We start from the raw sequence: 15249 nt of genomic DNA, 5'->3' as shown, positions 1-15249 counted from the left end.
GACTGCTTGCTCTGTTCCAGGCCAAAAGGTGGTTGAGAAGGAAGTGAATGGGGTTCACTGGAGCAGTGCTAGATAGCCTCCAGGCAGACCAGGAGGGAGGGAGAGCACATCGCAGGCTCAACAGACACTGCTAACAAAGATCTCCGATTAGAAGCACAGGGGCGCACATGCACCTACAGGGGAGCACCCATAGGGACACTACTTGAAGAAGAACCCTGCCCATTCCTGAACTGTTCAAACATAAATATCGACATTATGTAATAATTAACCAGAACAAACATCTATATCTCTTTGATGGCTCATTACTCTAGTCTTACATGGTGAACTCCAATTGACTGATCTGATCTACAACCACTTTTCCTTTCTCTACAGACCAAGGAAACGGTTTATTTAAAATGACAATTTGGTTAGCTATAAAGCACTGACGTTTAGCAGTATAGGGCTTATTTTGCTTTTAAATTGCTTTCAGTACTAATACACATGCAGTGTAGGCTGGGGCAGTGGAAAATAGGAAAGCAACACTGACATGTAAAGGTATAATGTATGTAAAGGTGAAACAATCTGAAGACCCTGGGTGAAAGCCTATCAATGAAGTAACAATTTCTGATGCAAAACAAGGTAGGCAACGCCTCCAATTTGAGGAACCTCTACTATACGCATGTGAAAGCAAATTTTAAAATATGAGAAACAGGACAAAATACAATGGGTGAGATCCTGGCGCCACTGAAATAATGGGAGTTTTGTAACGGACCTCAGTGGTGCCAATATTTCACCCAAAACCAATAGTAATCTTTGGGTATGGAAAAACTCTTTATATAACTTTAACTGTATAAAAGTCTAATGATTAAAGGTTATATTTAAAATGCTTATGGTACAATGAAAAACTGTCAACGTTGCATAGTTTTTGATATCTATTACATACACTACTTTAGATACCTAAAAGGATTTAAATAGTACTATAGTAGTATAATTCTATAATTTATTGTTCTGCTTACTATTATTTTTGCCCATATTTCTCTATAATAAAAAGTTAGTATTAGTCCTGGATTTTTTTCACATGGGTACAAGCACATTAATTCATAAATACCCTTCACAAGTGAGGTACAGTGAGGACTTCTGTTTTTTGGAGTTTATTAATTTACTTTTCAGAATTTACTTTTAACAATTTTTGAGGTTTTATGTAGTTGTCCAAAAATTGGGGGTTTTCAGGGCTTTCTATTTGTATATATTGTAATGAGCAATCTTACTGCTTATGAAATGTTCCCTAGTGTGCTTCAGCATCGTATGTTTCAAACAGCGCTATGTTAAAGCACACTAGGGAACCTATAGTGTGCAAAAGCGGGGTCTACAGAGACAAATTAATGTGGAACATGTAGTGTTCTTTAGAAGTCACATTCCCATAATCTAAATTACTGCTTCATGTCTTTAGATACAAGTAGCCATTTCCAGTGTTTTATTTTTCCCGTCTTTCTTTTTTTCACTTGGGGTGTTTTGTCTGTTAAAACCTAAAATCAGAAGCCCTAGGAAAGCAGAATCGAAAGAATTAACACATTATTTCCAGACTTGATAGTCCATCTTTGCTAGTTTAATTTATTCACATTGTCTCCTCTAATATATGTCATAGTCAGACACCACTACATTGTTATCACTGCTACACACATCCTGAATGTTCATTCCATTATGGGCAAAATTGTTCCCTTCAGGACCTGCCCACAACTGCTAACTGACAAATGTGAAACATACATTCACATCCCAGAGCAGAATTTGGTCTTGTATATACAATATTTCTTTTTTTAAAGTTGTAAAACATGAATTCAGTGCTGTACAAATGTTTGGTTATAACTGTCAGTTAAAATATCACACATAATACACTTTGAAATGTTACTTACCAACTAAAATTGCTGTATTATAGATCCTGCCATTATTTTCCAAGATTTCATGGAACCTCAGCTGACATGCTGCAGCTGTTTCATAATCTGTGCCAAAGGCATGATGAACCTCAAGCGTGATAGTGCTTTTCTGTATGTATTGCAAAAAGAAGTCATCCACGCGCACAAGATACTGTGAAGTGAAGTTATAGGATGGATGAAGATCACGAACTACTGGGGTTGTCTGTAGTTCAAAGTCATAGAATGCATAGGTACAGAAAGTTGCAGGTTCCTGGTCACCAAAAGCACGCACAGCTTCTGTAGAAAATATCACTTTGCTGATGTGAATTTCAAACAGGTTTTCTCCTCTTTCTAGGTGGACACTTTCATCAAATTCATCTACTGGATCCTCTGGCAGGATTTCTGGTCTGAATTTGTACTGTTTGGTACCATAGGCAATATCCTTTAGTTGAGCTACAACAAACAACATGAAATTGAGCTAAACATGAAAATCTTTTTCTTGTCATTAACAAATGCTGCAACAGAACTCGATTAAATGACTGAATACAGAGAAAATAAAGGGTAATTCAATAATGTTAAAAAATGTTATTTTTTTTTCAAAACATTTCAGTGCTCCTAATCTGTATAATTGCTTCTAGGTATCGAATGATTCACAAGTTTTATATATGGGGCCTGGTGCCCATATAAGTCACGCTCGTATAAATCAGGAATAACTCCACTGAAGTCAATGTAAATACACTGGTTTTACACCAGAGTTTCAGCGCACTGGGGTTAATAATTGATTGCAAGGCAGTTATGAGAAAGAAGCGTTAAAATGAAACATCTTTTTTTAAAAAGGGAGCCCTAGGTTAAAAAACACATCAGAGAGTTAAGCTACATATTTTTGCAGAGCTGGTCGAGGATTAATGACAGAGAAAGTTCTCTATAGAATGCATAGGCTATAAATACCTCCCACTGAGGCATATAGTGGGTCAATGCCTTCACCCTATTGGTCTGCCATCTTCCTGTTCCCACCTTGGCTCTGTTCAGGTAAGTCCATCTCCCTTTCTCCTCCCTTCTAATCAAATACATCTGGGACCCGTAAAAGAGCCCCATCCCCTTTTTCTTACTGACCAAAGACCCACTGCATTCAGATGTGATGAAATTTTGCAGTTGAAGGCATTTTTGCAGTTGAAATATACAAAGTAAATAAGTATACAAAATAAGTTTTATTTTTTTGTTGAAAGAGAAAATAATAAAACCAGGGCCCAAGTCACCATAATATTCTTCAGTAAATAGGATACACTTTTATAGCACAAAAAAGAACTGAGCCATTATTAAAATGATTATTTTCCTCCAGGGCAGATTGGAAGAGGCCCTGGAGGTTTTTTGCCTTCCTCTGTAGCATGGGGCACGGGTCACTTGCTGGAGGATTCTCTGCTCCTTGAAGTCTTTAAACCACGATTTGAGGGCTTCAATAGCTCAGACATATGTGAGAGGTTTATCGCAGGAGTGGGTAGGTGAGATTCTGTGGCCTGCGTTGTGCAGCAGGTCGGACTAGATGATCATAATGGTCCCTTCTGACCTTAGTGAATCGTATTAGTCCTTGTTAGTTATTGCTTTTTTATTTTTACATGTAAAATCATATTTTAAATGAAAAAGAAAAACAAATCTGGCTTCATTCAACTCAGCAATAATTTGTGAATTAATGGAAAAAATAAAATGAGTTTTGAAGAATTAAAAGAAGGTTAAATATTAGGAAATAATAGCGATTTCAAATGTAAACTTGAAAATAGAAAAACGAAAAAAACAACTGCGTCTAATTTAATATTTTAGCAATAAGATAAAAATGCTGGAGTATTACTGTTTCTAATATAAGACAAACCAGAGATGTTAATTACTTATGTACAGTGGAACCTCCAAGTTACAAACACCAGAGTTATGAACTGACCAGTCAACCACACACCTCATTTGAAACTGGAGGTATACAATCATGCAGCAGCAGAGACAAGATGAAAAAAAAAAAAAAAAGCAAATAAAGTAGAGTACTGTGTTTAACGTAAACTACTAAAAAAAATATAAAGGGTCAGCAGCATTTTTCTTCTACATAACATAGTAACATTTCTAAGTTGTATTAAGTCAATGTTCAGTTGTAAACTTTTGAAAATATCATAATGTTTCGTTAAGAGTTACGAACATTTCAGAATTATGAACAACCTCCATTCCCAAGGTGTTTGTAACTCTGAGCTTCTACTGTACAACATTTTCTCATACTTGAGATCTCTCTTTTGAGGCAAACATGTGAACCGGTTGCTCTGAAAACCTTTCCAATTTTGCCTTTATGCATAAAGTGACACCAATATTTGCAGTACAACACTATACTTTTTGTGGTGAATACTGCAAATACTATAGTTGCATTATTTAGTTGTTTTATAGAATTGCAAGTGTTTAAGAAGGACTGCTGTACTACATAGTATGATATCTATATGGAGGAAGGGGTTAAATTCATTATTATACTGTGGTATCTTGCAGGTATATTAGGCAGTGATTTCTGGTTTTTAGGGGCACTCGCCATGTAAGAGGTTGATACATTTTCAATATACAGTATAATACACATCACAAACTAGTTCTACCCTTATTCTGGAATAGCTGCTTCATAGACAGCTACTTTTTACAGGCTTTTGCTTCTTTGGCTGCTGGTTTTATTTTCAACTTTGAAGTCAATGGGACACTATATGGACAAAGGGGTGGATCCATGCTAGTGGATCCCAGTGCTAGATGTTGCCTTCTAGTTTTAGGAACAGAAAGATCCTATGAGGATGATATTCAGATTACTAACAAATTTAAAAACAATAAATGTTTAAATCCTAATAATTTTTGGCAGATTAGCGATATCAAATAGGATCAAAAACTGGATTAAAAATGTACCTTCTAATTTTCGGATGCGTGCAGCTCTAATGTCAAGAAGATGGACATACTGTTCAAGTTTTAACTCATAATCTTGCTGTAAACCCTCCATCTTCTGCGTCACTGCTTCAACTTCAGTCTGAAAGAATATTAGTAAAGATAGTATATTCTGATAATTTATCATATGTGGGGGAAAAGGTCTCATTTCCTTTTTTTGGAAGAGTTAAACAATATAATATTATTAGCAGAAATATTCTAAATTATGTACAAGGACAGATGTCAACTGTTGAAACTGAAGAATTAATTTTGGGGAAAACTGGACAACTCAGGGGACTAATAATGGAATATAGATTAGGTCAATTAATATCAATTTAAAAAAAATCAACATTTATTGTTCCAAGTATCTGCAATAAGAATAGTATCTCCATATTGCTTAGGAGAGCAGAGATTGTGGTACTGTAGTAACTACAGACTGGCAAACACTGACTTTTTAAGTGCACTCATTCTAATGCTTCTAGATCACCTCTAGTCAGCCCAGATTGGTAGGGGAAGAGCTGTTACCACTTTTGTATACATTATGCCACAGTTTTAGAGTAGTCACCATTTCTTTGGCACACACCATGGAGTTACAATGATGACTAATAGAAAAAAATCATTTAAATTCAAGATTGAATCCATATTTTGAGACTATACAAAAATAGCAACCATTTCCGATTAATTAACACAACGACCTCTTCTAATTCCAACAGAAATAGACTCAGGCCTGGTCTACACCGTGGGGTAATGCATCCCATGGGGGTTGATTTCTAAAGCACAAATATGTTGCGTATTAAATGGTTTGTATGAACCCTTATGGTGTGCTGTACAGGTTCCCTAATGTGCTTTAACACTGCTCTGTGTAGTCAAGCCTCATTTTTAACAATAGTGATTAGATTTCAAATTTTTATGGGTTTAGAATGACATCCATTACATGAACAAGGTCTGCAGTTCCATAGCAGAGATGAGTTTGCCAGAGGAGGAGTGAACAGAGTAGCTGACTGGGCCAGAAGCTTTGCTTTGCCTGTATACTTCAAATCAGAACTCACATATAGCCACAAATAGGCTTGTATTCAAGGAATGCGCAAGCAGAGGAAGCTTACAACCATGTGAATCCTGTGGACTAAACCAAACATTGCAGATGCAAACAGGCTACGCTGTCCCTGGCTATGGAATGTGGATTTCATCCACTCCCATCCCTCTGAATTTCACCCTTATAGCCAATTTTTATCACAATGGGAAATCTCCCAATGACTTCAAATATATCAATATTTAGTTCTTTATGCTGAAAACTTCCTCAATTCACAAGTCTTAACCATTAATTAAGATTTCTTGATAGTGAAAAAAGTTAAGATGCTGCTAATATTAGTATTTTGTTATAGGTTATTTTCCACTGTGAACAGTTTAGTACCTGATAATCTTTGTTAATTTTATGCTGCACAATTAACATATTCCGTGTCTTTTCAAGTTCTTGCACTGTTTCTGCATGTGTTACTTGAAGCTCCCGCATGGCATATTCCATGTCTTTGTGGACGTCATCTTCTATTTTCTCTAAAAAGGTAAGGTCCCCATTCTTCTGCTGTTTGCGAACCTACAAGAAAAAGTTTATATTTTATTATTGGAGAACAATTCTGCAGTACAATTTGGTGTTTGCTTGCATGGTTTAATCTACTGTGAACAAGACACTAAGACACACGATATTCAGTCTTATTCTGGCAACAAAATAAACTATTATAGGACTAATTCTGTGAGTTTCCAAGTGCCCCCTGCCAGAGCCTGGGAGAAAAGATAGTTCAGCACCTCTCAGGACTTTGCACTATCCTATATTTCATTGTCTATCAGGAACCAGTGACATCACACAAGACACCTAGAAGAAATCAAATCTCTATTCATCAACTGAAAGTAATAAATTTCTACAGATTTACTTTAGGTATCATTAACGACAATGACTTGATGACTTAGCAGTAAAAATTGAAAGATAACATATGGTCTTTCCAAAATTCTGTAAATATTTTGGTAACGTGAAGAATCAGCCATACACACACACATACACACACACACACACGGAAAAGCCACAAATAACTTTACAATTATCCTTTACATGGCCCAAAGCTGTACAGTTTTAACAAAGCAATTGAAAAGACTTGATACAAAGGATCTGAAGACACTTGCAAAGTTGAAAAGATCCAATCCATTAATGCAACTGACTAGAAATTAAGGCAAGATCTTAAAAAATATTAGTGTCTAAAGTTCATCTCCTAAATCCTTATTTAGGATCCAATTCTTAAATTAGATCCTGCATCAGCACAGAGCTGTTATTAACTTTAAAAGAAGTGCATCCATATGGATCTCCTGGCAGTACGGGGGCCCTGGGCAGCTACATATGACAGTTTCCCTGGCTTTGTGCAGCTCCTTCATCTGTACTGGACATCCAAAGCACATTAAAGCTTCTGGATGCTTGGCACTTTTGAAAATCAAGACAACTTTCATAAGTGCCTAAATACAAATTTAGGACGCTAATGTTCGGCATCCATTTTTTAAAATCTTTGTCTAAACCTGCTTCTCCAAAATTGGTTTCTGATTTTTTGTAGTATGAGAAATCCGATTCTTGGATGTCATGATCTTATTATGACATAAGTATCAGCCATCATAAGAACGTCACCCCCAGCACTGATACCTCCCTCTACCCCTAAACCCTTACCAAAAGAGAAAGTTACTAAAAATCTTTTAAAAACCCACCCCATGAGTGTTTTGGACCCAAAAAACAACAAGTGTGAGAGATTCTTTAAAGCTACTTAAGGACTTGGCCAGTGCTACTGATTTTACATGGAAGGTGCTCATATACTACTGTTATGGGGCCCAGTATAAAACCCAAAAATTCAATCAATCAATCAGCTAATCCCAATGTAATTTGTTACTTTGATTTTATAGCATTTGGATTATTACAGTTTTGAAGATGATGACGTCATCAGTGTAAATTTAATCAGATTAAGTGCTGTTTGTCAATTCTGCATTATTACAGGCTCATCCAAAATATTCAGACTAATGAAAATACAGAGTCCTGTCAAGTTCAGCAAAACAGACCGTATGGGTGTCTCATGGAAAATACTGAAAAATATTGTATTGTAGATACAATTCTAATTATGTTATTATTTACTTTGTTTAGCTTTCTTTTTAATTCCCTGTTTTATTCTTCAGGATTAATGACATCTGAGAGGATTGCTTTTCTATTGTGAGGGCATGCTCATGCAGAGGTATATTTATCACCTCTTTTATTCAACACATATATATGCGCTATTAGGCAGGCTGGTGAGGAGACATGAGTTGGAATATATTCTCAAATATGGCTTATGTGAGGCATCTTTATTATGGGGGCTGAACCACGTATTAGTTAATACAGAGTTATTATTCTTGTGGTGCTTTCTATTCTTTTTAAAAAAAACTGGTATGACCCCTAAAGTCCAGGTCAAGTGACTGTTCTCCCCCCTTTTTTTTAATTTTAAATAAAGGAAATCTATATGTATAGAAAGAGTTTTAGTTGGAAGACCTCATTGGCTTTTCACCCAAGATCATAATCCTTTACATTGCCTCAGCCACTGACACTAGGGTTTTCAATACTAGTGGGATATTAATACTTTTTCTATTCCAGTCTTTTAAAAAAAAGTTTAAAATAGTGATTTGTTTGTTTGTTTGTGGATCTTTTGATTTTAGAAATGGTATTTATCTTTAAGAGTCCAAGATGGATCATATATAATGTAAAAATGTGAATCTTTTAAAAGAAAAAAAAATAAATAAAAAGGATTCGCCTGAACACAGGAAACAATCTTTTCCATTAATTTATTCTCTTTCACTTCATTTCAGTCTTGTTGTAAACAACAGAATTACAAACGACGTGCAAGAGAAAAAAGGATTTTTCTGGTTCTTTTATAAATAAGCAGGAACAGGTGTTCAGGCACCAGAGAGCATCTTTTTATCGTGCTTTCAGAGCTTAACATTTTAGTTTGGAGTATACTTCCATTGCCTTCAAAATTAGTGAGCGAAAAGTTGTTTTTGATCAGCACTGTGATAGGGTAAAGTGATAAATAAACAAACAAAGAGCAACTCTTTTCACTGGAAAAAAAAAAAAAGGTAAAGTTTTAAAAGCAATTGTCTACCGATCTGGCCTAATTCACTTTTGGTGTTATTATGAAATATGTACATAACCTAAATAAATTTCATCCTGCCGTCTTTTCCTCTCTCCCTTCTGCTTTCCTGTCACAGGAGAGTGACATATGCACATGTACGAACAAGAAGCACTAGCTACTAAAAGATGCACAAATGATTCACCTCTTGAAGGCTGAGGCATTGTGTAGAGAACATGCAAAAGTCATCACAGAGTTAAAAAGTAGAGTGGGACAGACCAAAACATGATCAATTTCTGTATAAGTTACCTTTATAAGCATGAGAGCTTCACTGAGTTCTGCCATTTCAATATCACTCTCCTGAAACAGAAATAGTCAATAAAAGGTGTTATCAGATGTGAATGAATAATGGAGAGATACATTCAGAATAACATGGTGCATTCTCACTAAACATGACACTTTGCCTGATATCATGAATAAATAAACTCCATCATACTTCTGCATTCTTTTGGTTTTGCTTTTAAGAGTACTTGCCATATGCATAAAACATAGAAAGCTTTTTTTGGTCATTTTCTAAACAGAAAAAAGTTTACCTTGGTGAAAAACTTCATGCGATTTTTCAGTTCATCTAGCTGTTGCTTGTGTTCCAGATAACGCAATTGCAGTTCTTTGTTCTCTTGGGTCAGCTTCTCATTTTGGTCTTATTAAACAAAAAACAAACACCATACTCCATTTAATCCAATATAACTCAAAAAGTTGTGATACTGATTTTCAAATCTACCTCTATATAATAAATGTATTTTTAAATATTTGTCCCCCATTCCTTACACGTAGCAAGTCATATGGTCTTAGCTAGTTGAAAAATGAGGTTGAACATTGGTTTTCTTGACCTGGTAGTTGGAACTAATATTGGGAGGGTTGTTCTTACTGATATTAAAGCTCAACTCAATGCATTAAAAAAAAAATCTACATTTAAAAAGAAGCATATTGAAATACAGGGAAACCTTGATCATCATCACACTAAGTATTTTCAACTATTTTTGTGTGATATTCTTAGTCAACCATTAACTGATCTGGCATGGGGTGTAAAGATTTCCCCAAATTATCCACTAACATGCAATTCAATCTGTATCAATAGCTAGCAAGCTTTAATAGGAATTTTGCATCAGTAAGGATGAAGTAAAGAAACTTCAGGATTAGGCCAAATGATTTAAAATCAATTTAGTTCTACCAGTGCAACTTTTCTAATATAGACCAGTCCTACATTTAAGCCTTTTCCAAATACAGATGTAGAAAATGTCTACCACTCTCTTTGGTTTATTGCAATGTTTTCTATAATGTGTATTCCTCCTCCCGTGACTATCTACTGAGGGTCCCAAAATTATATTCCCTCACCATTTGCTGTAATATTATACATTCATTTTCTTGGTTGGAGATACAGTCAACTTGATGTGCAAGCATTAGCTTTTGCAATTCCCATTTGTACTAATAGGAGTTGATTGGATAAAACACTACACATTTAGTTGAGAGTATATCCTTCTCCTTTCAAGAAAATAGTCTCTGACAGCCTCTTAGTGCTAAGACCTTTTCTGTTGACCTCAAGACATGCTCCATAGCTTATCTATATTTACAGAGTTGCTTTTTAGTTCTGAGGACTAAACTCAGCAGATACCAGAGATCCTAGTTCTGAAGGTTTCAAATACTGGCATTAAACTAATTTTTTTTCTGTATTTATATGACACAATCACTAAAATTAAGGGAACTCATCAGCTAAATCAACTTTCCTGTATACAGCCATCTCAACTGATATGCCTTTCAACCCAAAAATCATAATGGGCAAACATACTCTCTCCCACTACAAAACACTCACTTTCAATTGCAATACAGAACCACTAGCAATGGTTTAATTCTCTACAACCATGGAGAAAACATGGAGTGTGTGTGTGTGTGTGGGGGGAGGTCAGCAAATACTCCTCCCCAGGCACACAAATCCTGTGGTGGTGGCTGCACTAATAGCAACAGCAGCAGCACCTAGGCCTCCTTCCCCCTAACACAAGCTGTGACACGAGCAGTCTCTCTAGACTCAAGAAGACATCATTGCATCAATTTACACTTGGGTTACTGCTTAGAGGGTTATCTTCACAACTCTAAGTGCTATAGAAACACTCTCCTTTTCTTTTTGCGAATACAGACTAACACGGCTGTTACTCTGAAACCTATCTTTCTTATGCAAAAGCTTAAACTTGTGGGTAGCACGTGGTCAGGAAAGATCCACCTCATGAAAGTGGGTGAGAGGACTTTTCAAGCCCTTATATACTAATTACATACAAGCAAATGAAGTTAAATTGATGTCCTTTAGGTTGAAAAGTCAAGCACTCGAGTTAAGAAATATTCCATATGGTGCTCCCAAAGGAGGGGACTGGGCCACGGAGACCGTGTTCCGGGGGTGAAGGGAGGGTTGTTGGGAGAGTGCCCAGCCCAGCTCTCTCCCACCCTCCTGGAGAGACTGTCTACTCCATGGATTACTTGTGCAGTGTGTGTGGTATTATTACTTCAGTACCAGTAGGAGCCCACCCTCACATTAGAATGTTAATGTTCTGTTATTACTTTGTCAGGCTGACAAAATTTTCCTGAACAATGCAAGTGACAGAAAGGAAGAGGTGATTTGCAAAAGATATGCTCTAGGAATTATTTTGGGGAAGTTCTGTTGTCTGTGTTATACAGGAGGTCAGTCTAGATAATCAGAATGGTCCATTCTGGTCTTGGAATCTATGAATTTATGAAAAAAGTTTCTCTCACTGAAATCTGAACAGAATTTCATGGAACAAACTTAAGGCATTTCTCAGACCCACTCCTTACTTCTAAATTAGCAATAATCAGCAGCTTCTGCCAATCACAACAGTCTTGTATTCAAAAGTAGCAATATTTTACTTTTTAAAAATTATGTCCTTCTAACACAGAATTATTTGCCAGCGTGTAGGAGAATATTTTGGCAAAACAAACAATTTTCAAAGCCCTTTTGTGCAAATATCCTCAGCTGTAATCACTATACATATTGTGCTGATCCAGGGGTCGGAACCTTCATCACGCGGCCCACCAGGGTAATTGCTGGCGGGCCGTCAGGCATTTAGTTTACGCTGACCGTCGGCAGGCACGGCTCCCCACAGCTCCCAGTGGCCGCGGTTCGCCGTTCCTGGCCAATGAGAGCTGCGGGAAGCGGCAGCTAGCATCTGTGCTGATCTATGCATTCCTGTTAAAAACAGAAAGAATTTAAATAAGTTGGCCATTAAACCTGTAGTTAATTTAAACATTAGACAGCTTTTAAATAGTCCTTCCCACATATTCACAAAATCTGAAACTCATCTGCACCTTGAATAAAAATTAAGTCTGTATGTTCTCTAATGAATACACTGAGCTCTTCATGCCAACGCATCAGTGTTAAATTGAAAGTGGCGGTGGAGAGGAAAAATGAAAAAAATGGTTAATAACTGTTCTGTAACTGTTGTTCTTTGAGATGTGTTGCACATGTCCATTCCACTTCAGGTATGTGCGCATCCAGTGCACTAGTATCCGAGATTTTCCCCTTATTAATATCCGTCAGGTTGGTGCACGTGCTCTCTGCTGCCTCATGCTTGTACAATGATATAAAGGGCGAAGCTGCCCTGACTGTACTCAGTTCCTTCTTCCCAGATAGACTCCAAGAAGGGTGGGTCATGGAATGGACATGTGCAACACATTTCAAAAAACAGGAGTTCAAGCTTTACAAATGTCCAGAAGAGGCACTTCAGCTAGAAAGGCTGCAAAGGCTGTGTGTGACCTGGTTAAATGGACTAGCCACTTGTTTGGTGGAGTTATATTCACCATGTTCTATAGCACAAACATATCCTGGAAGCAATCCATGATGAGAGTCTCTGAGATGAGACTGGAAGACCCTTCATCCTGTCCATAAGTGCCGCAAATAGTGTGAGGACAATCTAAACAATGTAGTCCTGTCCAAGTAGAATGCTAACACTTTCCCAACATCCAGAGTGTGGAGTTTCTCCTCACCTTTTTGAGCATGAAGCTTAGGGAAGAAAGTTAGTAAATATATTGCCTGATTGATGTGAAGTGAGAAACCACTTTGGCCAGAAACTGGATGAAGGCGTAAGTATATCTTGTCATTACAGAAGATTGTATGTGGTGGGACAGATACCATAGCTCTCAATTCACCTACTCTCCTAGCCAAGGTAATTGCCATCAAAAAGGCTATCTTCATTGAGAATGGGGCAATGGACAGGTGGCCAGCAGTTCAAAGGGAGGGCCCATTAATTTTGCTAACACTAGTTTTAAGTACCAAAGGGAAAATATATCCCCAGGTAGAGGATCCTATCTGGTCCAGACCCTTCAAAAACCCAATTGACATGGGATTATAGAAGAGAGAGCAATCATCACTTGGAGGGTGGAAATCTGAGATAGCTGCTAGGTGAACACTGATGGAACTAATGGCAAGAGCTTGTTGTTTCAGGTATAACAAAATGTTCAGCTCATATTGTATTGAAGCCTGGACTGGGGAAACCCCTTTTTACTGAGACCAGATGGAGACTCTCTTCAATTTCGATGGATAAGAGTTCCTAGTAGAAGGCTTCCTATTATTCAAAAGGATGTTTTGAACAGATCTCCTCCTGAGCTGTTAACCATGGAGCATCCAGGCTGTAAGGTGAAGGGCCTCTAGGCTGGTATGGAGAAGGAAACTATAGTCATGTGAGATCAGGTCTGGGTCTAGGAGTAGTGTCAATACAGCCTAGCTGAGAGGCTTAGCAGAGTACAAAACCAACGCTGGTAAGGCCATGTCAATACTATAAGCGTCACTCAAGCATAGTCCTGCTTGATTTTTAACATTCTGAGTAGGAGAGGAATTGAAGGATATGCATTCATGAGATTATCTTTCCAGAGCAACAGGAAAGCATCCTTATGAGCAGATGAATTCTCTCAAACTTGAAGTCTTTAAAACATGATTTGAGGACTTCAGTAACTCAGCCAGCGGTTAGGGGGTCTATTACAGAAGTGGGTGGGTGAGTTTCTGGGGCCTGCAATGGGCAGGAGGTCAGAGGAGATGATCATGATGATCCCCTCTGACCTTAAAGTATATGAGTCTTTGAGAGACCTGCTCGTGAATCAAACCGATGACACTTCCTGTCGATGCAGATTGCAAACAGGTCAACATGGGGAATTCCCCACAGTTAGAAAATGAACCTGACTGTATCTGGGCAGAATCCACTTGTTTGTACTTGTGAAAGACCTACTCAGTTGGGTCTGCTGGACTGTTCTGTACAGCCAGAAGGTGTGAGGCTTTGAGATGGACTGAGTTGATACAAAAAGTTCCAGAGCAGCATTGCTTCTTGGCAAAGAAGGGTCCATCTGGCCCCTTTCTGTCTGTTCACATAGAACATGGCTGCTGTATTGTCCGTAAATACTAGTAAATCCCTTCCCTTGATATGGGGAAAGAAAGTGTCACAAACGACACGAATGGCTCTCAGTTATCTTATATTTGTATGGAGAACTAAATCTTCCACCTGATCACAGTCTTTGAGTCTGCAAAGATTCCACCTGGGTCCCCCAATCTATGAGCAGAGGAGTCTATAAATAAAGTCAAAGTCAGTTAAGAGGAAGCAAATGGAACGCCTACACATACATTGGATAGGTCTATCCATTAGTGAAAAGAGGCTAAGACACCACATATATGGGTACTCAAACCACCATATGCAGTGAATGATAATTTGGGGAGTACACAAAGCTCAGCCAGCACTGCAGCTTCCTAAGATGAAGTCTGTCATGTCAATCCATGTAAGTATATGTCCCCATATGTCCCAGGAGGCCGAAGGAATTCTGAACTGTTGCAGTAGGATAGTGATGTGGCTTGTGTCAGAGGGAGGCCACTGCGCTTTGCTACACCACCTAACGGCTGAGGGCTGATCAGCTGAGGATTAGCAATGTAAGTCAATAAGGAGTCTGTAGCCAGCCCTCTGGCTGGGGTAAGCAGCAAACAGTGCCAAGCTCAGCCCTCTGGGTGGGGCAGAACAGAGGCAGTCTGTGGCCCAGCTCCCTGGCCATGCAGATAGCAAACAGGCCTAAGTCCCCTGGCTAGGGCAGACAAATGAATGCAGGCCATCCAGCCTAAGTTGGGGAGGCTGCCCCAGGATGGGGACCTAGGCCCATCATACTCCACTGGGTCTCATCCCAGGGCTTTAGCAGTGGTGGGGAATAGCACCACTGGGTCAGTGGGGATCCTGCTGAAACCATGGCTTCAGCAAACACAACTGGACTAATGTCTGGTTTCC

At 38.1% G+C, this 15249-nt stretch overlaps 1 protein-coding gene across 14 annotated transcripts in view; it reads right to left on the bottom strand.

Moving 5' to 3' along the window:
- The window catches only part of RPGRIP1L (RPGRIP1 like), a 138859-nt gene that overhangs the window by 71639 nt on the left and 51971 nt on the right, over positions 1 to 15249 (bottom strand). For 11 of the 14 annotated variants that reach the window (XR_005222324.2, XM_043526400.1, XM_043526401.1 and 8 more), the window contains 5 exons: positions 9526 to 9632; positions 9242 to 9292; positions 6223 to 6402; positions 4797 to 4914; positions 1890 to 2342 (listed from right to left, as the gene is read on the bottom strand). Coding sequence is in view for 10 of the 14 variants with exons in the window: in XM_043526400.1 (XP_043382335.1) it covers positions 1890 to 2342; positions 4797 to 4914; positions 6223 to 6402; positions 9242 to 9292; positions 9526 to 9632 (909 nt within the window). In the remaining 4 variants the exon portion in view is untranslated. Of the gene's footprint in view, positions 1 to 1889; positions 2343 to 4796; positions 4915 to 6222; positions 6403 to 9241; positions 9293 to 9525; positions 9633 to 15249 lie in introns of those variants that run through there. The other 3 variants (XR_005222327.2, XR_005222325.2, XR_005222326.2) reach the window with 3 other exon arrangements.

The sequence above is a fragment of the Chelonia mydas genome, chromosome 12 (assembly GCF_015237465.2).
Source record: "Chelonia mydas isolate rCheMyd1 chromosome 12, rCheMyd1.pri.v2, whole genome shotgun sequence".
NCBI lineage: Eukaryota > Metazoa > Chordata > Testudines > Cheloniidae > Chelonia > Chelonia mydas.
Note: the sequence above shows the minus strand (reverse complement) of the source record. Positions and strands in the feature narration are given on the sequence as shown.